General features: G+C 44.9%; 1 protein-coding gene across 5 annotated transcripts in view; it reads right to left on the minus strand.

Moving 5' to 3' along the window:
• LOC142566817 (organic cation transporter protein-like) overlaps nt 1-25,088 on the minus strand; it is a 266,000-nt gene that overhangs the window by 136,542 nt on the left and 104,370 nt on the right. For all 5 annotated transcript variants that reach the window (XM_075677698.1, XM_075677699.1, XM_075677700.1 and 2 more), the window contains 2 exons: nt 19,943-20,046; nt 4,088-4,242 (listed from right to left, as the gene is read on the minus strand). In XM_075677698.1, the coding sequence (XP_075533813.1) occupies nt 4,088-4,242; nt 19,943-20,046 (259 nt within the window). The remainder of the gene's footprint in view (nt 1-4,087; nt 4,243-19,942; nt 20,047-25,088) is intronic.

The raw sequence follows: 25,088 nt of genomic DNA on the forward strand, positions 1-25,088 counted from the left end.
TCAGAAAGAAACATGCGTCTTCGGTCACTCCACAGTTCCCGAGGAGCGCCATGGCGTAGAACGAGGTGTCGTAGAATGAAGGAAGCGACGTCGAGCGCTGTGGTTGCTGGGGGGCACCGGTTATTGCATGTCGCGCCAGGTGGTCGACCGCGACTATGACCCAAAGGTTGCGAGCAGCCGCACATGGGAGAGCGCTAATAAATCCATTCCGACACGGTCAACGTGGTGGACTGGGCATGGAAGTGGTTGCCGTCGAGCGGCTGGATGAGTGGGCAATTTGCGACGTTGGCAATCGTGGCATGAGCGGACGTATTTGCTGACGTAATTATACATGCCCTGTCACTAAAACTGAAGCCGAAGTCGCTTATAGGTCTTGGGCATGCCACCATGGCGACACTGCGGGTCGGCGTCAAATGAAGCGGAGATGTCGCTGTGGGTTTGGCGCAGGACCACTAGAAGCCACTTGCGACCATCGCAATGGTAATTTCGACTGTAAAGAAATTCATATCGAACTGCGAGATGTGGTGCGTGACGGCGGAGTGGCCGAGACACCGGTAGTCCGACTGGATCCTTTAGGAGGTTCAGAAGAGTGGCTATCCATGGGCCTTTTTGCTGCTCTAAAGCCAAGTCGGTGATGAGCGAGGTAACAGAGCTGGTGTCAGAGATGAAACGCGGTCGACGTCGGGTGGAATCGCGACCGCGTTACGACAATCGTCGTAAAGCATCGACGTCAGAATGAATTTGCCTGGAGCGGTAGACAACTCTGATGCATTGCTGTAGACCTAGGGCCCATCGCACAAGGCGGCCAGGCGGGTCTTTGAGGGATAACAACCAGCAAAGCGCATGGGGATCTGTGCCAACCTTGAATGGTCGACAGTAAAGATAAGGCCAAAATTTAGGAAAAGCCCACACAAGGGCTAAGCATTTTTTTAGTCACAGAGTAGTTCGCTTCAGCTTTGGTGAGAGCTCGGCTGGCGTAGACAACGACGTACTCGCCAAAGCAAGGTTTACGTTGCGCTAGCACTGCACCCCGGCTGACACCGCTGACGTCTCTGTGAATTTCTGTAGGAGCATTCTGATCTAAGTGACGTAAAATTTGTGGCGAGCCAAGCAGACAACGTGAGGTAGTAAATGTGACGTTGCACTCTTATGACCAGATGGAAAGGTAATTGTTGCCGGCAAGCAGCTGTGTCAGGGATGCAATGATGGTAGCGAAATTTCGCAGGAAAGTACGAAAAAATGAGCACAGGCCTATGAAGCTGCGCAGTGCCTTACGTACCGTTGGCTTAGAAAAGTCTGTCATGCCATGAAGCATAGCAGGATCAGGAAGTACGACATGGTTGGACACAACGTGGCCCAATATAGTTATGGTTTTGCACCGAAAAGACACTTCTTTAAGTTAAGCTGCAGGCAGTTTGCGTAAGGTAGGTCAAATATTGTTCCAAGCATGGAAGATGTGTCTGGAAGTCGGGCACAAACACCACATAGTCGTCTAAATGACCGAGGCAAGTTTGTCTCTCCAGGCCCCACAAAATAGTATCATCTTCCGTTCAAATGAGGCCCGTGCATTACAAAGGTCGAACGGCATGACATTCAATTCGTACAAGCCATAGGATGTGACAAATGCGGTCTTGCAGGTATGAGTCTCGGCCACAGACTGCTGGCAGTATCCAGAACGACCATCTAAGAAAAAAATTTGGCTCCTTGTAAGCAGTCAAATGTGTTGTCCATGGGCGGTAAAGAATAGACATCCTCTCGCGGGATGTTAGACGACGATAATCGATGTAAAATCAGTTGTAACCATCTTTTTTTCTAAGGTCATTGATTGAGGATGTCCATGAACTGCTTGATGGCGAAAGAACACCTCGAGGGAGCATGTAGATTACCTGCTCGTGAATAACCCGCTTCTCTGTGGCCGAAAGCTGGTAAGGTCGCTGCCGAAGAAAAGCATGAAAGCCAGTGTAGGTGGTGTGGTAGACAGCTGTCAAAAAGTACGGCAATAAAATGAAGAGCAGAATTGACGAAGAAGACGGAGAAGCTATCCACGCTGCGGCGGAGTAAGGTTACGATCAATTGATGCCATAAAAGGGCGCGATGAACAACTCGAATGCACAGGGTCTGCAGCAGTGATGTAAGTGGCAAGTGGGTCGTCGCGCGCGTTCAAATGGGCACCGGCTAAGCACGACCCAGACACTCGCGGCGTAACAAATGAAGAGGGAGCGACGTTGTCTAGCACAAACACATGGAAGTGGCACCAGCACGGAAATGAAACACTGTCAATGGCCGAGGAACCATTCGGCGACGGACGAAGAGGTCAGACGGCATAATAAGCCCACTACCGTCACACAGGCAGTCGCACGACAAGGGGACGATCACACACGAGCACGGAGGTACGTCGATATCTTCCGTGGCGACAAGTTGGGCAGCAGGCTGCTCCTCAGAAGGCATGTCACAAAGAGGAAGGAGTGCAACCTCGGCGCGGGCACAGTCAACGACGGCATGGTTGCTTGACAGAAAATACCATGCCAAGAAGAAGTCGTAAGAACGAGAAACGAGAACAAAACATTCATTAACGTAAAGCTCATCTTTAATGACTACTCGGGCTGTGGAGGTTCCTAATGGCTCAATATGTTGTGTACTAGCTGTGCATAGCAAAAGGCCTGAAAGCGGCGTCATCACTTTCCGAATCCTGGGCCAGATGCAGGCATGAATTACCGGAATGGCGGCTCCAGTGTCTACAAGTGCTAGTGTCTATACTCTTTCGAGGACAACATCAATCACGTTACGAGGGGAAATCTAAGGCATCGGATATATCACAAGAAACGCAGTTCTTGCCTCCCGAACTGCGCCGACTAGTTTTCCTGGGGACGAGTGCGTTGGCATTCTCCTTGCTGTTAGTTGAAAGTCGGTTGCCAGAAGTAGGTGGTGGCAGTAGGTGGCATCTGGCGTCGACAGATTCCTCAGCAATTCCTCAGGAGTAGCAAATCGGCCGGTTGTCTTGTCTGCGTCATGGGTTCTGCATGCGGGGACATTCTGGCACTAATCGGGCGGGAGATCGTGATGTGCGCGCCGGTGCAAGAAATGGCGTATTTCCAGCGATCACTCGGGGCGAATGGCCCAAGTCGCGTGTGATCCGCCAACGGAGGTCTAACGGACCCCACAGTTTCTGTAACTATTTTATCTATAAGTGTTCCACCTCCATTCCAACCTGCAAGAGTGGGTGTACAGTGAAGCTGTTGCCATCGTTAGACAGCCTTCCACAAGCACTAACCCCACAAGCGACGTGCGTCACTCGCATGTGTACAGAAGTGAAGCACGCATCCTTATTCGTCGAGGCCCTTCGCCAAGCGCAAGTGCATAATTGAATTAGTTGAATGTTTAAATGTAAACTGCCTCAGGGAAATGCGTAATGTATGACTGACAAGCTGCAGACATGATAGCTCGGAACTGTTATTCGAATATACGAGAAAGCATAAATCTGTTATGCAGAAACTCAAGGACATCTGCCGTTTGAGGTCTCTATGAGCGTTCGGGGCCGCTAGGGGGCGGTACCATTAGCACAGCATACATCCTCATTTTTACAGGCCATCCGCCTAGCGCGAGTGCTTTATTGAATTTATTTAAATTAGGAAAGTAGAATGCGTCAGAAAATTCGTTAAGTAAGACACACAACCTGCAGACATGATAGCATCGCACTTTAATTCGAATATACGAGACAACAATTCTGATACTTGAAAACTCAAACGCAATGCCTCCCCGCGGTCGTTTCTTTCTGTGTGAGCACCGCGCAGACACACACAAAAATCCCGACCGACTAGATGCTAACAACTTCGCTGTAAATCATTTTCCACGAGCGACGCTTGGGAGCACGCAACAATCAGACCGTGGGGCATATGTGAAACAGCTGCTCATCACATGCCAAGCAAGGCTTACTCCGACTGACCGCGAACCGCACCATTCAATATTTTGCAGGAGTTCATTAGAATGTCGGAAATGTATACGGAAGTGCCTTGCGTTAACTTTCAGCCAACGAAACAACTTCCCTATTTTTTTTTTAATTCAAAACTTCACTTTGCAGATTTCATACCTATGGTAAATGTGGTATTTTGGATGCCGCCGATGCCAATGGACGAAATGAGACGGCCAATGTTGTACAGCCAGAACGTTGGAGCAAATGTTGTCAGCAGACCAGCAACAATGGGCAGGGGCATCATGAACACCAGCGATTGCCTGCGGCCGTACCTGCAAGGTGTGTTCAATGCACAGAAAGTTCACCGGCCAGGTCGTGCTTGAACTCAGAAGCTTCATGACCGCGTCAAGAGATTTATTCAACACTTGCACCAATCAGCATGCACGTAGAGGCCGAGAAAGGGAATGACGGTCAGTTTCCACAGGTATGAGCCATCTATTCAGGGCACAACAGCTTTTTTTAATGTCGTTAGTTCTACGAAAGCCTTACCCCAAACCATGATAGAGCAACCATCACCTGTGCTTTGTCTCCTCTGGGCATCATATTCAACGCGATTATTTGACGAGCCGTTCCAAGGGGTATGCACGGCATTCTTAATTTGCTACATAAGTCTGCCACGTGCATAATACCGGTTAAATATGCAAGAAAGTAGCATAGCTGTGGATGGCCTGACCGACATGCGAAATCAAGCAGCGAATAGTCTGTAATCCGGGAGGTAGTACATTAGGCGGCACAATCATGTCTCCCGAGTGCAAGTCCTAGCTGCTTTTATAGTCTAGCTGCTTTATGAACCTGATATTAACACCTTGCGTCAGTTCTAAAAATACCAAAACACTAGAGACACCATGAAAACGCCTAAATAAAAAGACCGTGCATGCGATGATCCTAGCACCCATGTAGAACAATACTGACGATCCTTAAAGGGAAGCTGAAACGGTTTTCAATTTCCATGAATTGCTGGGATTGGGAAGAACAGACCTAATAATTTACGATTCCGAAATTTTTTTCTTCGTTTTGTTAATATAAGGGGCGGAAATCGCTTTCTAAATCACCCCCGCCGACACGCCCCCATGGCTTCCCGGAGCGCCGGGTGAGGTGGTTGCCAGAGGAGAGAACCGGCGAGAGTGTCGTCATGCGTGGGGACCGAGCTGCCGGACCGGCGTGCTGGCATGTGCTGGCATGCCTCTTTCCGTCCTGCGCTTTACTGAACGACGCTACGAGAGATCTACCGCCGCCGCCGCTCACGTTTGTTTTCTTTTGCGATTTTCGTAAACTGTTCTTTCGTGAAGCTGCCCGTCGCGGCAGCTTCACGTGCATGCTCGCGCGAGCAAACGCCATTGGCACGCTGCGAAGCATAGACGGAAACGCGCGCAGTAATAAATTTTGGTGACCGGATTTCGTGCCTAGCTTCCCCAGCGTTGCACCTGAGGTATGAAATGGAGTATAGGGTTGCCTAGTGACGACATTCGACGTACGGTTGCAGTTATCGTGTTTACCACACGGCGGTGCTAAAACTGCCCAATATCTTTGTCAACACTAGCATGGAGCACGCATACCGATTCTTGATCGAGCCACAATCGCAAAGTCGTCGAACCATAGTATCAATATTGCACATATAATACCTCTGACCATCTCTGGATGTGTATGATAAGCAACTTCCGTGACTGTACCTCGCAGCACTGCATGTGCGCGCTTTGAAACGCGGCACTTATGCTTGCGATCGTGTATCAACATTAAAAAAACCACGGGACTTTAGACAAGCAGCGGCAAGGTGCTTGACATCGCGGAATTGCACCCGTGTTTACAATCTAACGAGAAGTTAGTGCTTCGGCATCCTTCCAGCAGCAAGTTCCCAGTGACACTTTAGCGCGTTTTTTCTCCCGTCATTGGAACGTGCAGCTACATAAAAAAAGACATACGTACCAGCTAAGATTTCCAACGCGCGAGAAGGTGCACAAATCGCTCTCGCTGTTGGCACACTCAACATCGTCGTTGCCGCCGTTACCGCCGTTGCCGCTATCGTTTTCCGTATCGGCTGTCGGTTCGAACATGTACGGCGAAAATACAAGCTATCCGAGACAGCGAGAACGTTCCATAATGCTTACAACTCAGCTATTAAGCCAGAACAGAACAGCGTGCTACACTCAGAAACCGCGGCGCCGACCGGTGATTGCCGCGATTGACGTCACAGCGGCCCCGACCAATCACGGGCAACAACGGCGTTCGCGCGATGCCCTGAGGCGCTGGTGCGCGTTTTCTTGAACATAACAGCCGCTTGCGTTTGTTTCCGCCCTTTTTGAACCAGATATTCGTATTCAGGGGACTCAAAACTGTAGAATGCCGCAGAGAACTAATTTTTAACCACCCTTTAACCCACCATATGACCCCAACATGCATTTAAGCCAGCGAAAACATGGAGATGGTAAACGGTTATATCGAACTAACATGTGAAAACATAGACAAGAAGCTAAATGAAAGTTGACGAAAAAATATCTTGCTGCAAGTGACAGCCAAACCCACGTTTACGTTCGTCAGCATGGCCCTGAGTGGTGCTGGCAAACACCCCCAGACTAATCTTTATCACATACACGGTTACCCGTCGAGTGGAACTGGAGGACAGGCACCTGCGGTAGCAGGTGTTATGAGGAACATGTGATGAGGCTCCAGCTTGCAACAAGTTGTCTTGGTTTGCCCTATTATATCTCGATTTGAATAAAAAAATAACGGTTAATTTCTCCGCTGCTTTCATGGTGGGTCGGGTTCATTTTCCTAAGTAACAAACACTCGAATTCCTCAGTTCCCTTTGTCATTTTCTAGAAGTGGTTAAAGATGCCCCCCATGCTTTACTTAAAGCCAAAGAAAAACACATTTACGCGAGAAAGAGGGAGGGACGGTGGCTTTCCCCCCTGCTGCAACTGCGCATGTGGGGGTGGCGCGCGGTCGTATCTTGTGAGCATTCTGCGCTGCGGGCCGAGGTAGGTAGGTCGGCGCCTCGTAGCTTTGTTCGTGCTGCGTGTCCTTGGCGCTCGCTTTGCGTTGAAGGGATGACTGCACGAATGTAATTTCGCTCGCTGCTCCTGCCGCGTTTGCTTACGCCAGCGTTTTAACAGCGAGTGTCCGCAGTCATCGAGTGTGATGTGTTCGTGTTTGCTGTGCGCGCTGACACCATGCTTGTTAATTTAGTTAGCAAGCGAATGTTTACAAGTTGATACGGCCGAAAAAGTACTATCCTTACTTCGTATGGCTATCTGCTAATTTGCTATCGCAAACGGCCCTTCGCCTTTCGGTCGAAACTGCATCTTTTCTTTAAGCGTATGCGTTTCTTCAGCTCGTATGATTCATTTTTATTCCCTTGTGTCTAACCAATTCGTGTGCCGATACCGAAGGCTTGTGCAATTCATCACACCCTTTCGGAGCGCTAAGTCCGCGGGATCGAATCCCGGCCACGGCGGCCGCATTTCGATGGGGGCGAAATGCGAAAACTCCCGTGCACTTAGATTTAAGTGCACGTTAAAGAACCACGGGTGGTCAAAATTTCCGGAGTCCACCACTACGGCGTGCCTCATAATCATAAAGTTGTTTTGGCACGTAAAACGCCATGATTTTTTTAAAGTGTTAGTTGCCATAAGAGAGAATGCTAGAAACTGGCACTTGCACGCTCCTGGCGTTTCAAAGCGCTATTTCCGCGCGCGCCCACCCATACCGCAGTATCTTGAAATCCATCTTCGACGGGCGCAGAGTCTCCCATGCGCTGTGTTTTCGCGGATTAATTCGTGTTGATGCAAGAGGCAGCGCGAAGGTCAATTCGCTCACTGCAGCCGCCGTGCTTCCTCCCTGCAGCGTTTTGACAGCGAGTTTCAGTGGTCATCGAGTGATATGTGCTCATGCTTGCTTGTGCACGTGACACTACGCTTTTTAGTTAGTTAGTTTGACTAGGTTTACATGTTTATACGGCTGATAAAACTGCTGCCCTTACTTCGTATAGCTGTCCACTAATTTGGTATGGTAGTCGATGCCTCGCCTTGCGGGTTAAACTGCGAATTTTCCAACTGATCATACAATGGCCTTACTATGAAATTACGTCATCTCACAAATTATCCTGCAGAAAGAAATGTTAAATTTTTCATCGATAACTGGAGTTCTCGCAGCCATACCCGGCTTTCTTTCTGTTTTCGTATCCGCTAGCGCACTGGAAGCTACACAGCGAAGGCAAGAAGACAAAGCCCGGGCCCACAGTTCAGTGTCACGGCGGCAAGAGGATTCGTCGCGGGACCGCGTGGGGGCCACGGTAGACTATACCACGCAGCACGCCGCTGCCAGTTCGGAGGCCACGTGCAGGTGACGCAGCTACGCGCAATGCAAATATGAAATCATTAGGGTGTGGATCCGAGTTAGTTGCTATGGCAACATCTTGAGGTAGGTAAGGCGGAAATATTACACGGAGAGTGCTTTGTATGCTATCACTCTTTTTCACTGCCTGTGTTTTATTTGCGCTTTATCTGTCTTAGAATCATTGTTCTTTTTCTTTAACATCGCCGACATACGTATTCTTCATTTCTTGAAGTCAATAATAGCATTTATATATTACTCAGAAAGCTCTCGCGATCCCAAAATCAGCCAGTAGAGTTGGTGGGCCAGCTTTTTTTTTTTTATGACGCTACATGGCAGCATCGCGGTAGCGAGAGCAAACAATGTTTCGCTGTTTTTGACAAGAGACGGTAAATTTCCGATTGCATTCAGTGCAGTAATAGTCGGCTCACATGTTCACAGGAGCCTCTGTCACAGGTCATAAACATTTTCTTCCTTGGTTCAAAAAGTGGAGGGCCCCTTTGATTGGGTCAAGTGCAGTTTAGAAAAGAAAAGGTTATTCTTCAAGATATGGTGTGAAAAACTTGCAGATATATGTAATATGATGCGCTTTTTTTCATTATGCAGTCGTCTATTTTTGTTCATCTCCTCTAGTTTTAAGTTTAGGTGAACTTCCCCGTGACAATTGTTTGCAAGGATTTGCAAAATATAGTTCCTCATGTTTCTCTAATCAAGATATGAATGGCATCGCTATGATTCAAGGAAGGCTGTAAGGTCAACCTTATTTCTCTGCCTTACCTACAACAACAGTTGCGAGACTTCAAAGTTATGCACCACAAAAACTTTGAACTTTCAGATTCAAAACCTCGCAACTCGAATCGAATAATGTTTGTCTGTTGCTGTTCCCAAGCCCGGGAGTTTTGTTTTGCGTGTTCCTTGAGTGTTTTGACGTTGAAAACCAACTTCTTATGTTGTGCGGGGATGTTTAGCTCAACCCCGAGCCTAGCACGAGAACCCAAACTCTAGTGCAGGTCTCTGTACTTGATTCCTACTCTAAGCAATTTGATGAGATATTAGAGATGTTAGAAACCATAAATGCACGAACAAAAATATGCAAAAAGACCAGATGAATCTATGCAAATCTGTTGATGACCTGAAAGAGCACAGGCACACATTCAGGAAAATCTAACAGGTGTAGACAAAACATTAACGGAGGTTGAAGGCAAAACGTTCGCGCGTGAGGAAGTCGAAGGTGAGAATCAGTGGCTTCGCCAGCCTCTGAAATACTGATCGAGAGGGCACACGGGCTCGCCGGGTATACTTCGAATAAGGGCAGACCAATTATTTCCAAATTCTCTTCTTGCAAGCTCAAAGATCAATACTCCTCAATAATTCTAAGCTGAAGGAAGTAAATGTTGCCGTTATTTGATGACTACTAGCCCGCCACTCGTCTTGCTAGGAAGAAACTGGTCGAATTTGGCAAAACACGACCCTTAACTTTCAAGCTTCGCTTCAACCAGCTGTACATAAATAAAGAGTGCTACACCTACAATCACTGTAATGACTGTATGCGCGAAATTTTTAATGCATTTATGCCATCGGTAGAATCTTGCCATGCTTCGGCGCCACCCACCACTGAATAGCGCTACGCGAGGGCCGTAGTCAAGGTTACCGGTCATCAAGGTTACCGGTTACCTTAATCAAGTTGGTTGCTTACCGGTAACCTTAAGTAAGGTTACCGGTCAGCAACAAACTTTCGCTTTAATTCACAAACCCATCCGAAGCACACTTCCAAAAGGTGACGATCTTTGCTCTGCTATCGATGCTTCTGACGCCGATATAATCTGTCCTACTGAAACCTGGTTATCCGCGAAGACTGATAGTGAAAAATAGTTTGATTGTAAAAAAAACACCATCACATATAAAGGTGTGACAGGCGCGCTAGGTGTGGCGGCGGCGTGCTTATAGCAGTCTCTGATGCTGTTTTGTCTTTTCCTATGCATCTTACTAAGGATATTGAACTTGTCTTGGTTGAAGTACAAACGTGCTCTAAGAAATTCATGTTGGGCATTGGTTATCGTCCGCCGTCCTGTTCACCAACCTTTGCTGACGACCTTCGTGGTGTCATCCATATGATTATAGTGCGGTATCCGAATAGCCCGTTCATCTCACTAGGTGGCTTTAATTTCCCTAAAATAGTATGGTCTAATGTGCATTCCTATTCTCATCTTTTTTCCAGTTAAGGTGACAGATTTTTGAATTTGTGCAATAATTTCAACTTGTCCCAGCTTGTAAAGCAGGCCAATAGAATTACGTGTACTACTTCTATCATCCTCGACTGAGTACCCACCACTACGGCTGATCTTTTTCATCCCATATCATACCTACCGGGGCTAATGCGATCACTTATTGCTTCATTTTTCTTTGACTTGCGGTATGCCTCACAAGAGTAACCACAAAACATATATCGGGGACTATAAGCACGCTGATTATGATGCTATTAACGATGAGCTCCCTGCATTTTTAGATGATTACTTGCTTAACTTTCCTGATTGCTCCGTGAATACTAACTGAAATTTATTCAAAGAAAAAATTTCATCGCTCATCGAGATATACGTTCCCCGCATAGTCATTACGTCCAACTGGCAATCGCCACGGTTCACTAAATCGTGAAAAAGGCTCTGTAATAAAAAGAAAACGCATTTCTTGCTCAGCAAAACTAACCGGTACTCAATAACGTTGACTATTTATCAGGCCGTGGCTACCGAATTCAAAAAAGCCCTCAAGCATGCGAATCATTCATTTTTCAATAGTACATTACCATCTGTTCTAATTACTAACCGTAGGGAATTTTGGAGCGTAGTCAACAAAAAAAAGGACACTCGGCTATCACCCTTAAAGACTCAAGTGACTAATACAGCTTGATTAATGCGCAAATGCGCTTAACTCTGTATTTGTTATTGCTTTTTCCGAAAATCTGGGTTTTCTATCCCCTACCTATCCCGGTACTGACTTCTTATCGATGGACCTTGTTCTCTTTGATATTGCTGGCATAGAAGGAATAATAGATAAGGTAAACGTTTCTTCGTCATGGGGCATTGATAATATTAATTCCAAGTTTTTGACCAGGACTAAAGTTTACAGTGCTATAATGCTTTCTAACCTATTTCAGCAATCTCTTCAGACAGCCTACATTCATGAAGACTGGAAGGTCGAGAAGGTGATTCCCTTGCACACGTCTGGGGATAGCCATTCACCATATCGTTATCGGCCGACTTCACTTACGTGCATTCCTTGCAAAATTATGGAACATGTCATTTACCACCACCTTGCATCATTCCTACAGTCAAACGCCTTTCTTACAGAACATCAGCACAGATTTCACAAGGTATTTTCCTGTGAAACACAACCTTTACCCTTTACACATGATCTAAATTCCATAATTGGCAAGGGTTTTGTTGTTCACTGTTTATTCCTAGATTTGAGCATTTCTCATCAACTGCTTCTTTTAGAACTAAGCAAACTTAACCTTGATCCTAATGTTATTCAGTGGCTGCACTCTTTCCTCAGCAATCGTTCACAATTTGTCACAGTTAAAACCACTTCCTCTGTCACTTCTACAGTTGAATCAGGTGTGCCGCAAGGCTCTGTGCCTTTGCAAGGGACCTTTGCTTTTTCTCATTTATATTAGCAATTTACCTGATAGGTTATGCTCATCAATTAATAGTTCTGCAGACGACGGTGTCCTATACCGCGAAATTTATAGTGACTCCCATATAGGTCTGCTTAAATCTGATATCAATCATGCTCTCGATTGGGCTAACACGTGGCACATGGAACTAAACATTAACAAATTTAAGTACATGCGTGTTTCTCGTCGTAATATTACACTGCCCTCATACCACCTTAATACTAGTAACCTCGAAAGTCCGTCTAGTTACAAATATCTAGATGTATTTATTTCTTCTAATCTTTCTTGGAATCTTTCTTGGAAGCCGCCCGCTTCTGGATAGATTCAAGTTGATAGATGAGCGACTCTTCACTGGAGTTTCAGACAGATGGAGAATATGCAAGTTTAGTACGAACTAACGATTTATAAAGAAGTAGTTTCACAGAACTAGAAGAATGATAAAAATTGCGGCGTATGTAGCCCAGCATGCGATTAGAGTTGTCGGTTATATGGTCTACATTCATCTTCTAAGAAAGACTAGAAGAAATAAATACGCCTAGATAATTGTAACGAGACAGAGTTTCGAGGTTACTAGAATTAAAATAGTATGAGGGCAGTGTAGTATTACGATGAGAAACACGAATGTACTTGCATTTGTTAATGTTTAGTTCCATGTGCCACGTCTTAGCCCTGTTGAGAGCATGGTTGATATCAGACTAAAGAAGACCGATATTGGAGTCGCTCTTAATTTCGCTGTATAGGACCCCATCGTCTGCAAAAAGATTAATTGATCAGCATAACCTATCAGGTAAATCGTTAATATAAATGAGAAAAAGCAAAGATCTCACCACAGAGCCTCCCCTCTCTAATGCCCTTGGGGCCTGAGGGTAATGAAATAAATAAATAAATAAATAAATAAATAAATAAATAAATAAATAAATAAATAAATAAATAAACTCCTTCCAGCTAAGGCGATGATGTTAGCCATATGACATTCCTTGAATCATAGAGAAGCCATTGATTCTACTACATTCAGGCAAATCTAAGGGACATATATCCTGCAATCCGTTTGCAGAAAATAATTAGAAGAAGGTTGTATAAAATTGTAGCCAAATAAGCTAAACGAAAATGGACTTAATATTAGAAATGAGCACATAACATTGCATATATGCAAAAGTATTCAGCACCATACTTCGAAGAGAAAAGATTCAAACATTTTCTTTTCTAATACCCACACCTCCCCTTAGGCAAATTTTCATGGCGCTCGTTTCAAGCGGCGTATAAGATAGTTGGATGCTTTTTTTTATGCTCCACTCAGGCCATCTAATAGCCAATGTAATGGCTGGAAATTTTATAACAGTTCATTTGCCACAGTTGCGGTGGCAGTGTTATTCGGGGAATGTTATTTTTATGGTACCCAAGCTCACTGAGCTGCAGATCTGCCCAAAACACAGCTCGCGGGCCCCATGCGGCCCGCAGTCGAATTTTTAGTGGCGCGCAACAAAACTGAGACTTCTATATTGTGCTCGAACTTAAGCTCGAGCATGGTTATATAATGCGGAGTACGACAGTTTTGTCGCTAGACACAGTTTACGGACCAAATAGCTCATGCTGTCGCGCAAATTCAAGCAATCAAAATGTAATTGTGTGGCCCCGGTTTTTGGGAACAGCTGAATAAGGTGTACGCGATCTCAGGTTGCCAGCCGTGAAGGGGCCAAGGTCAAGACTACCATATTCGCGCAGCGTCAATATTCAACACCCATTCCTCCACTGTGCTTTTGGACCTAACATCGACCGTAAGTGGTAGCACCTGCCAATGCTTGGTGTGGTCGCCTTACTTTCCAACATTCACGAATATTTGCTCGCACGTCAGCGCATTGGGAATAAGGGTCGATAAAAGTTACTTGTATCTGCACCAATCAAGCCTGCTTGAATGTTTGCTATAGCTTAGAGGAGCGCACTAGAAGCAGCCCCTCCTTCGGTTTTCTACGAACCTCGGCAGAACAAATGCTGAGCTGGAAGCTGGATGTTGAGCATTTAATAGAATCCTGGTTACGCCGCATGCGGTTGTCAACACTTTCAGAGCTATATAACTACATCTAGCACCTGATTTTGCGAATAGCATTTTAGCCTACTTCCACCACTTTGCTGTTTGAATTCTTCTTCTACTCTATTTACAGGGGTGCTCTTTATAATAAAAGGGATGGCTCGACAAACTACACTTGTCGGTACCGAACCTGGGTCTCCGAGTACAGCAGCACGATATTCTATTGGTTCAGCCGCGATCACGGGCATGGCGACGAGGGATTACTTCTCAGCGTTAGCACGGCGGATCTTCTTTCACCGCTAATTACGAGTGTCCTCATTTCTTGCACATATAAGTGTGACCTATAAATTTCGCGCCTCTCACCATTTTACAATATGCAGGAGTTTCTTAATTACACAACTTTAAACGAAAAATACAATACATGATCTCCCATCACGAGATTACATGTGCATTAGAATAATTATCGCATTAACGATGATAAACCCCTCCAAATGATGGATTCTACGTGAAACTTATAAATTTTACACAACCACCACGAGAGGGAGGTAAATTTATTGAAGCGAGAAAAATAAACAAGCACTAAGCTTGGTAGAACGAGTGTTCATCATTCTTTCCCTGGTGTGACCTTGACCTACTGGATGGGAGCCGGCAGACCGATATTTCGTGTGCGACAACGAGTCTAGCCACGGTACGCATACTGACGATTTCGTACATCACCGCTAAATAGCAATAGCCTTTCCGCTTTTAGAGATTTTAAACATATAGGTGTGCTTAAAACAATGCGCCGTTTGGTCTATGCCCCAAAACCATTTACTTGGGATTGATTGCCGAAAGCTGAGCACGAAAATATTGAAAGCACTCGAGTTTGGTGAAGGTTGTGCTACAAGGCGGGTAGCCAGGCACACTTGCCGAGGAATTTTTCCACACGAGCGCCTCTTTAAATTTCATAAATATGTCACTTTGAGCTTATGAGTAAAGGATCTGGCCGTAATATGGGTACAATTACGAACGCGTGCATGCTCTCTACCCACTCTTCTTCCAGGAAACTTAACTATTCGCGTGTAATGTGCACTTTATGCACGGTAAATATTCCCAATTGGTCAAAATTAATCCGGTGTTCCTCACTACGGTGTGCCTCATAGTCACATCGTCGTTTTGGAGATTAAGACAGTGTGTGATCTTGCGTAAGACGGAGGCAATTCGTTAATTTCGTAAGCTTCATTAAACACTACCGTCAATATTGGCGAGATTCCGCGCTTAAAAGCATTGTAAAACGCCGCGCTTAACCCGTCCGGTCCTGGCGATTTACCAGGATTTAAATTGTCTATCGCCGTTTCTACCTCTGATTCGGTTATTGGCAGCTCTAACCTATCCTTCTGCTCATCGTTGAGTCGCGGCAGTGCCCCAAGGACCGTATCCTTAAACGTGTTCGTGTCGGCAACATGTAAAGCAAACAACGCCTGATAGTACTGAAAAAATGCGCGCTTGATATGTTCGTTATCATCCGATAAGGCGCCTCCCCATTCTATGTTGTCTATGTGATTTCGACGAGCGTGGGCTTTTTCAATTCCGAGCGCTCGTTTAGACGGCGTCTTTCCAGCAGCTACGTGTTCCGCTCTCGCCCGGACCAGCGCACCACGATAGCGCTCCTCTTCTATCACATCAACTTTTTGTTTCGTTTTCCTAATGTCATCGATCCATTTACCAGGCGCTTCGCATTTTTCTCGAGCAGTTTTGCAAGCATAGACCTTAGATTACGTTCATTTAGTTTCTCCTCGTACGCCATAGAACAAGACCGCTCTATTGCTTTTATTTTAAGTTGTTCCTTACTAAGCTCCCACTGTTGCCATGTATTCAGTTTTTATTCGGATCTACTTTGCCGATTTCTTCAATTGCAGCACGGTTGAAAGCATCGTCTTTAATCAGCTTGTTATTTATCTTCCACAGTTTTCAGCTAAAAGCACTGCCACGTCTATGTGCCCCAATCCCGCACTCTACTAAACAGTGGTCTGAGAAAGACACCGGCACTACTTGATAACTGTTGCATTTTGGAATCACGTCCAGCGTTACATAAATGCGGTCTAGACGGGCATGACTTGCACGCAGGAAATGTGTGTACTTCACACCACCCGCGCCTTGCATACACCCCGCCACATCCTCAAGGTTCCATTTGTCTATGATTTACGACAGTACCTCAGTACTTGCTTCCCTGAATCCCCGATCACTAGTCTTATCACAAGCACTCTGGACACAGTTGAAGTCGCCCATGATAATCAGCTGTTTATCGAAACTGAGACGCTGCACAACGCTTCTAAAGAAATCGACCCTTTCATCCACAACATTTGGTGCGTACAAACATAAAACACGCCATTCTGTATCGCCGAGCGTGAAATAGACAGCAACACACCGACCTGACAAGCACGAGAAATCAGCATGCACGACCAGAGCCGGCAACTTCTTAATAAAAAGGACACAACTAGCAGATGTGCCGATGGCATGGCTTACAATAGCATAGAATCTAGACGTGAAACGTCGCACCATGCTCCCGGTCTCTTCCTCACCGTCAACTTTTGTTTCCTGCACGGCCAATATATCAATGTCGTGCTCCGTTAAAAGCCGATACACCTGACTTTGCTTTTTATTTCCTGCCAAGCCCCTGACATTAAGTGTAGCTACCTTCAACGGAGATGCAGGAGCCATTTTCGCAAGGAAGTTACGACAAGGAAGTTACGCAAGGAAGAGAAGTTACGACAAGTAACAGCGTACTGGCCAATCGCACTCACAAATGTGGATTACAACATTTATATGAAAGTTTTAGCGCCAAGATTACAGTCAGTAATCCAGGAAATCGTTGGACCGCATCAAACGTGCAGGATTAAGGGACGATCTATTACGACTAATATTCACACAGCAAGATGCGTGCTGGAGTGCTGGGATATTACAAATAGCCGCGTGGCCATCTTGCAACTAGACCTTGGAAAAGCTTACGACTGTGCCGCGCATGAAATTTTGCTTTGCATACTAGACCATGTTAATGTTGGTTCTCTTATTCGCGCGGGTGTCGCCCTGGCGTATCGGAACTGCACGACGAGATTGATCCTTAACCAAAGTCTGGGGTCCCCCATTAGCGTGCAGCGGTCGGTACGCAAGGGTTGCCCCCTTAGCCCTCTTTTGTTTTGCATCTACATAGAGGCGATGTGCTTAAACATCGTGAAAAAAGAGACAATTCCTGGCTTTCGGTTGCAAGTAGCGGAAGTCAAGCTGTTGGCATATGCGGATGATGTGGCGGTTTTTTCAACCAGTAGGGAACGTGTAAATGAGGCTATTAAATGTGTAGAGAACTTCTGCCAAGTCCCAGGCAGCAATGTGAACTTAGCAAAATCACTAGGGCTCTGGCACGGAGAATGGCAATCGACGCCCGATCGCTTTGCAAACGTGTCCTGGGTTACGACCCCAACGAAGTACTTTGGAGTACCTCTAGAATGCTACCGTGATAGCGCGACATATTGGACAGCGCAGGTGCATGATACACGTGGAAAGGCGGAAAGGTGAAAAGGAACGAACTTATCCATTTTTGCTAGAACCGCCGTGTGCAATCTGTTCTTTATTAGTAGGCTGTGGTATGTAACGCAGGTGTTACGTTGTGCAAGACTCAATGTACAGAAGCTGCATCGAATTTTCGCCATTTTCGTGTGGGATGCGCAATGGGAAAGGTGCAGCCGAACAAATTTGTTCAGAGGAGTCAAGAATGGTGGATTGCGCCTGGGACACCTTTTTTTTGCGGCAGATTGTTAACAGGTTTCTTTTCCTTCACGACGACAGCGACCCTTTTTTGCGCACCGCATGCCAAGTAAGGCTTGGGCGCGCGTTGCCAGACTTTGTTGTTTCAACCGAAACACTCACGGGAGGCATTTTTGGATATTTTAGAGAAGTTGTCGCAAGTGTACGATTCCTTGCAACGAGGTTTTCAAACGAATGTTTATCTACTGTCAAAAAGAAAAAAAATGTACAAGGATTTGTGTGACGTTGTTCTGCCGGAGCCAATGTACAGAGCCTTGTACAATGGAGGCCCTGGTAGGGACGTGTTAAAGAGAGTAAAAAAAAAATGCAAGTTGCGCATGGGGTTGAAACCTTTTTTTTAAGTTACACACTGGAACGTTGCTAGCAAAAATGTTTTTACCGGAAAAGGGCTTATTTGCCTTATCTGCAAACAACCAGAAACGATAGATCACGTTTTTCTTCATTGTTGGGGAGGGGTATTTTTTTGGGACGTACTACAAAGAACGTTAAAGAAACAATTTCCCGTCGACCCTCATGGAATACGGTATCTACCCATTACTAACGAGGATGGTTTTCCGTTTGATTTAATAATGTTAATTGGCCTCTACAGTATTTGGCGCTCTCGAATGGCAGGATACTACTGCGATCCCGACGCACGACCTACGCGAATTTATTTCCGTGAAATTGTGCATCGGTTTGTTGAGATATTGGAGGAAGGTGGCGACACCCCCGAGTGGCTGTCAAGGGTGGAGCCATTCATGGCTCTAAATGAATTTTCATGTGTCGAAGCCAGCCCCCTACCAGGCTGTTTATGTCAATACGACGTTTTCATTGTATCTTTTATGTTTTGTTTTGTTTATTGCTATTGCTGTTCTTTCTTTGTCAAAGTCAGGCAATAAAGAAAAAAAAGTCACATCGTCGTTCTGGCATGTAAGACCCATCAACTTAGTTATTTCAAAATTAACTGCGCTGCACGTTCGTTAGGCAGCCCTCTTATGCTGTCCAGAAGAATGTTCGTTTCACAAAAGAGCCACTCTCCGTGGGCGACATAGAACACGGCATCTGGTCCTCCGAGGCATATGTTCTTTAAGACTTATAGCTTTCTTTCACTGCTTTTCGCCTTTCATTCTCGGATTATTGGGCCTGCGTAAGAATTCCTCTTGACTGCACGTGCATCCTTCCGCTATTCTTGTGCCTTCATCGTGCCGTCGCCGCACCGTCATTGATGTCGTCATTCGGTGCAACTGACACCCCATCGCCGTCTCGCCGTCGTCTTCGCGCGACGGCGTCTTGGTAATGAGGTTTTTGACACCGGCCGCCGTGGTCGTCGTGCAGCTGTCGTCACATATTCGTCGTCACACCATCCTCTTAACACCATTGTGGTCGTTACGTTGTCGGCACGCGGCCGACGTCGTACCGTCGTTGTCAATCGATCATCGCCGCCTTTGTTTTTTGATCGGCGTCACATGCGGGACTTCTCAGCAGTTGTGAATTATTACACGCCGCGGTGGCCTGGCTGCTCTGGTATTGCCCTTCTAAGTACGAGGTCGCGGTATGAAATCCCGGCCGCGAGGGCCGCATACAGATGTGCACGAAATGGGAAAGCGCCCGGGTCCTGTGAATTCTGATCATGTTAAGGAACTCCAGGTCGTTAAATTTAATCCGGAGTCTCCACTACGGCATCCACCATATCAGATCGCGGTTTTGGCACGTAAAACCTTAGAATTTAATTTATAGAAATTCTGCTTCTAAACAAAAAAAGCTTTTTGCCACTTCACTATGACAATCATCGCCCAGTGGTTTCTGCGAAATTTTTTTTGTTGCTGCAATTGTCATGCATGCGCCCCGAATTATTTTCGAGGGCCTCAAAGTGAAAACGGCAACCTCCATTCTATTCATGCCATTGCAAGACTAGGTAGAGTAACACCCACAAAGCAAGCAGAAACTTTATCAATGATTTCGATATCGGAACCGATTCGCAAATCATTTTATATTCACGTAAGAAAAGTTTGATGGAAATGAAACAAGTACAACGAAGCATACAGGAAAAATAGTGGGGTATGAAGACCACATCGCCTTACCAGATTGCCAAATTTCTACGTGGCCTGCTGAGCACTGTGCTAACTAAAATTTTCCGGCAGCGTATGGAGATAAGAGGCATACTTACCAGTCAGATAGATGGGAGAAGACAGTATTTCCAATCATGATTCCCGCCATGTAAATGCTTTGAGAGGCTGCCCGCAGCCAGACGCGGTCACACACCAGATCAAACTGTTCGATAGAAAAAAACGAGTGTAGTTTGTATCAATTCCTCTGCCAACTCTGTCGTCGGATATAACTTCAAGGGAACACTTTCTAATGGACTACAACAAAAATATGAGGTCCGCACGAAATTCCGGCAGAGAAGAGGCTACATGATAAAGCTGGCTACTCTTAGTTAAATATTTCTCTCAAACATACACAAAATATTGCAAAGACAACGACAGGACGTGATAGGGGGGGGGGGTTGTGCGCCTACTTATCCGCCGCCATTTCTTGGTAGTAAATAAACTAAGATGATTAACTATTGACATTCCTAACGCTCGCATTTCCAGAGGGCACATTGACTTCTTGCGGCTGCAGAAATGCACAGAATTGCAATATTTTTATTAACATCGCCCTTGGGCCAATCATACGGCATGTCAGAGTCATTTAACGGCAGAAAGGGAATATCCCCGAGATGGAGACAGTATGCGCAAGTGCACAAACGACTCTTAGACTCCAGTATCGTCTGCTACGCCGTTCCTATCAAAAGAAGACAGGCCTTGTATAAAGATATTTGCACTATCCTGTTTTCGAAAATGTGGTGTGATAATAGGTGTAGCTTAAGATGTTTCACCCGCCGTGCTAGTGAAATCCAGGTTAGTGAAAGTGTCAGTTGCGGTGTCCTTCAAAGTACGCTTGATGATGATTACCGTAGGGTCCGCTCGTCGCAATCCTAACGGTTTAGGCCTACAATTTTTTTCATTATGTCAGCTTTATCATCATCACCCAATATTTACATACACTACAGGATGAAGACGTCTCCCAGCGATCTCCAATCGCTCCTGTCATGCGCTGATTCCAACTTGCGCCGGCGAATTTCCTAGTTTCATCACCAACACCCAATTTTCTGCGTTCCCACTTCTTTTCTCTTGGCACTCATTCAGTAACTGTAATGGTCTACCGGTTATATGCCCAACAGATTACCTGACTTGCCCAGCTCTATTCTTTATCTTACCGTCAATTGGAATATGGTCTATACCCATTTGCTCTCTGATCCAAACCGCAATCTTACTGTCTCTTAATGTTATGCCTAGCATTCTTCGTTTCATCGCTCTTTGCGCGGTCGTGAACTTGTTCTCAAGCTTCTTTGTCAGTCTCCAAGTCTCTGCCCCATATGTCAGCACTGGTAAAGCGCACTCATCGTACACCTTCCTTTTCAATGATGGTGGCAAGCTTCCAGTCAGGAGCTAACAATGTCTGCCGTATGTTATCCAACCTATTTATTTCTTCTATAAATTTCCTTCTCATGATAAGGGTTTCTTGTGATTAGTTAGTCTAAGTAAACGTACTCCTTCATAGACTCTAGAGGCTGACTGGTGATCTTGAACTCTTGTTCCTTTGCCCGGCTATTATTCATTATGTTTGTCTTGTGCATACTAATGTTCAACCCCACTCTTACACATTATCTGTTAAGGTCCTCAATCATCGTTGCAATTCATCGCCAGTGTTGCTGAACAGGACAAAATCTCTGCAAACCAAAGGTTGCTGAGATATTCGCCCTTGATCCTCACTCCTAAGCCTTCCCAGTTTCATAGCTTGAATACTTCTTCCAAGCATGCAGTGAAGAGCATTGGATGGATTCTTTCTCCTTGTGTGACTCCCTTCTCTATAGTTAACTTTCCGCTTTGCTTGTGCAGAACCAAGGTAACTGTAGAATTTTTGTACATATATCCAAAAATATTCAAGTATGTCTCCCTTACTTCTTTATTATGCAAAGCTTCCATGACTGCTCGTATCTCTACTTAATTAAACGCCTTTTCATAATATATTAAACTATATAGACAGGCTCATAGTACTCCGCAGATTTCTCGTTTGGCAGATAGATCATAGGGTCAACATCCAATGCAGAATATCACTTCCTGAAGCTAACCTGTTCTCTTGGTTGATTGAAGTCATGTGTTGCCCTGTTTCTATTAGAAATTAACTTGGCAAATATTATATGCAATACTGAAGGCAAGCTAATGGGCCTACACGTTTACAATTATTTAACGTCTCGATTTATATACAATAATATAATGTTGGCTTTCTTCTAGCTCTCTGTTACACTTCAAACCGTGCAGTATAAATGTATAGCCGGTCTCAAGGATTTCAAGCATAATACCTCCTCTATCTTTGATCGAATGGACTATCATCCCATCTTATCTTGCCGCTTTCCCAGGGACATGTCTTGCAAGGTATTCGAAGTTCATCACTAGTTATGTATTTATTGAAGGCGCCTATGTACCCTGTTCTTCAATACTTCGAATCAAGGTAGCGTGGCTGCTCTGGGTACTGTACAGGTCAGTACAGAATTCTTTTGCGTTCTCTACTACATTATCAAAATTGCTGATGACTTTACCCTGCTTGTCTTTCACTGCATACCTCGTGCGCTTTCCAATGGCGAGTTTGCTTCTCACTTATTTCATGCTGGGGCCATTTTTATTACTTCCTCAATCTATCGGACGTTATAATATTGAACATCGCTTACTTTCTTCTAGTTTATCAGCTTTGGCTGTTTAGCGAATTCTATGTCATCTCTTGAGTTGGTCATTTTCATGGTGTGCTTTTTTTTTTCAGGTCCTTTGTTACTTCTCTGAGCTTGCCTACTGGTTGCCTTGGTACCTCTCCTCCCACTTCAAATGCTGGTTCTCAAATCAGCTATGTCTCATTCATTACATCTACATTATATACATCTTCCAGTTCTAAAGCAGCATATTTGTTGGCGAGCAGCAGCCTGGATTTGTCTGATTTAACACTCACAGCGTCTATCTCGGCCTGTTTCTTCTTCATTAATTTTGCTCTTTCTCTCTTCAAACTGAGAGCAATCCTAGACCTCACTATGGGCATACATTACCACAGATCTTCTGTCATGCGGGTGGCCGCAGCAAGACTCAATGTAAAGTACGTTTGAGAAGAACCAGCACCGGCGGGAAAATCCCACCTCATGTTCGTCCTTACAGTCTGATGCTGGCGTCCCCACGACGTCGAGTTTATTCTATCTAGAGAAAAGCTATCGCGTAAAATGTAGAGCACTTGTCTTTAATGCTGTGGCCATCCGCCTAACTGAATACGTCACAAGAACAACACTTAAAGTCCAAAAGCAATGACATATAAAAAAATCTGCAAAGGACAACAAGCTGAAATATACATTAAACCTACAAAGAAATCTAAAAGGAACGCGATGTGAAATCTCTAAGGGGAACGTACACGCGTTTTCGGAATCTACTTAGACAAATGACGAAGTCGAAGCACACAAGCTTTTAACCACAGCAAATCTGCTCGAGACAAACCTAGGGGCCCGCGTCAGTCTTTTCGGCAGACCATGCTCCCAGCCCGAAAAACAACTCCCTGGGACGAAAGAGTCTTACGCGCGTCGAAAGAGCTTGAAGAGCAGCATACCTAGATGAATTTCATGCGCTTTATCCTTTAGAACGCTCACATTAGCATCCCAAATGACAGCCAAGTCGACTACAAGAACCCCGTCAACAGTTTCAATGACAAGGTCAGGTTTCAACTTAGTACTATCGCGAGTCTTCAGACGAGGCTCTTCACGAACCATGGCGCTCGGATTCTTTTCCCTGACTAGACGGGCCACCTGTGTAACGAAGAATATGTGGCGCTCGGTTGGTGCAAGGTGAACGCACTCGCATTCCTGCAGGATGTGGAAAGTGGTTTCAAGTTTTTCGTGGCACCTACGGCAAAGCCGTGACATCAGATCGCTACTTTGTTAGTCAGAGACCTCATGTGATAAAGATTCGTCCTTAGGCGTAGTGCCTCTAGACGATCGCTTTCCTTCAATTACTTGAAGTCATGATAAAGCGAAGTGTTTGCAACAACCTGGTCATGATGTGCCAGAAGATCCTTATTGGTATACTTAGGCTTAAGAGGAAGCTTTAGCTCGGGCCCAACTCCGACGTGGCGTATTCAAATACATGTAAAACGCACACTTTTCTGAGATAAGCCCTGGACCCATTTTAACGAAATTTGTTGCATTTCAAAGAGAAAGGTGAATTATAGTGACTGCTCGGAACGGAATTTCTATTTAGGGCTTGAATTTTGTTTAAAAAGTTTCCAAAAATTCGGCAGTCCGAAAAAAATAGAAGCAGAAAGATTAGAAATTTTTGCTCTGCATCAAAAAAAAAAAAGATATCGTGGCTCTGGGAACGGCATCCATCAGATCATTGAAACCGGACAAATTCGATATGTCAGTTCATATCTCACGTGGTTTTGTTACGTTATGTATAAGGGTTCTGAAGAAGCCGTATTCGCATATTAATGCATTTGTTGTGATTAATGGGTAACATACCAATTTTGTCCGCCTTAGATGTAGTATTACATGCAGTTCACACAATTGTGGAATCATTTTTCGTTGCCGAGTTACAGAGTTGTTAACTTGATAATTTTGTTTTCTGAAAATTTGCAATTTTGCCAATTTAAAATAAAAAATTAACGACCTAAATTGAAAATTCGAAACCAATAGTCGCTAGATTTTACGTTTTTCTTTTAAATGCCAGAAACCTCGTCAAATTTCGTGCAGTGGTTGCCGAAAAAAACGAATTCTCCTTTTACGATTTCTTTTTCCTTTTTTTATCGATTGTACAAGGAAACCAACCCCAGCCTTTGTTACAATATATTTCTGAAAAAAAAATATTTGCGATATAGGAAATTGCTTTCCCACTGACTCGTCGTACGAAACGCCAAAGGTCGAGAAAGTCCTGGATAAATCTAGGACTATAAAAAAGAATTCTTCACAAGAACAAACTTTTCGCCAAGTTTTTACAAAGTAGAGATTTAAACTTACTTCATACTTTCAAAATAACAAGAAATAAACTAAGTTCTGACTTGAAGAAAGCTAAGCAAGAATATTTTACGAAGAGGTTTCGTGAGAAACATATTCCGGAGCAAATAAGCAAAGTTTTCAATAAATTGCATTCGAAAGCCAATCCATCAATACCAAACGAGACCAAGAACGACGGAATGGTTTATAGTGGTGCCACTTTGCCACACAAATTTAATGATTACTTTCTAAC

This window comes from Dermacentor variabilis, unplaced genomic scaffold (genome assembly GCF_050947875.1).
Source record: "Dermacentor variabilis isolate Ectoservices unplaced genomic scaffold, ASM5094787v1 scaffold_13, whole genome shotgun sequence".
NCBI lineage: Eukaryota > Metazoa > Arthropoda > Arachnida > Ixodida > Ixodidae > Dermacentor > Dermacentor variabilis.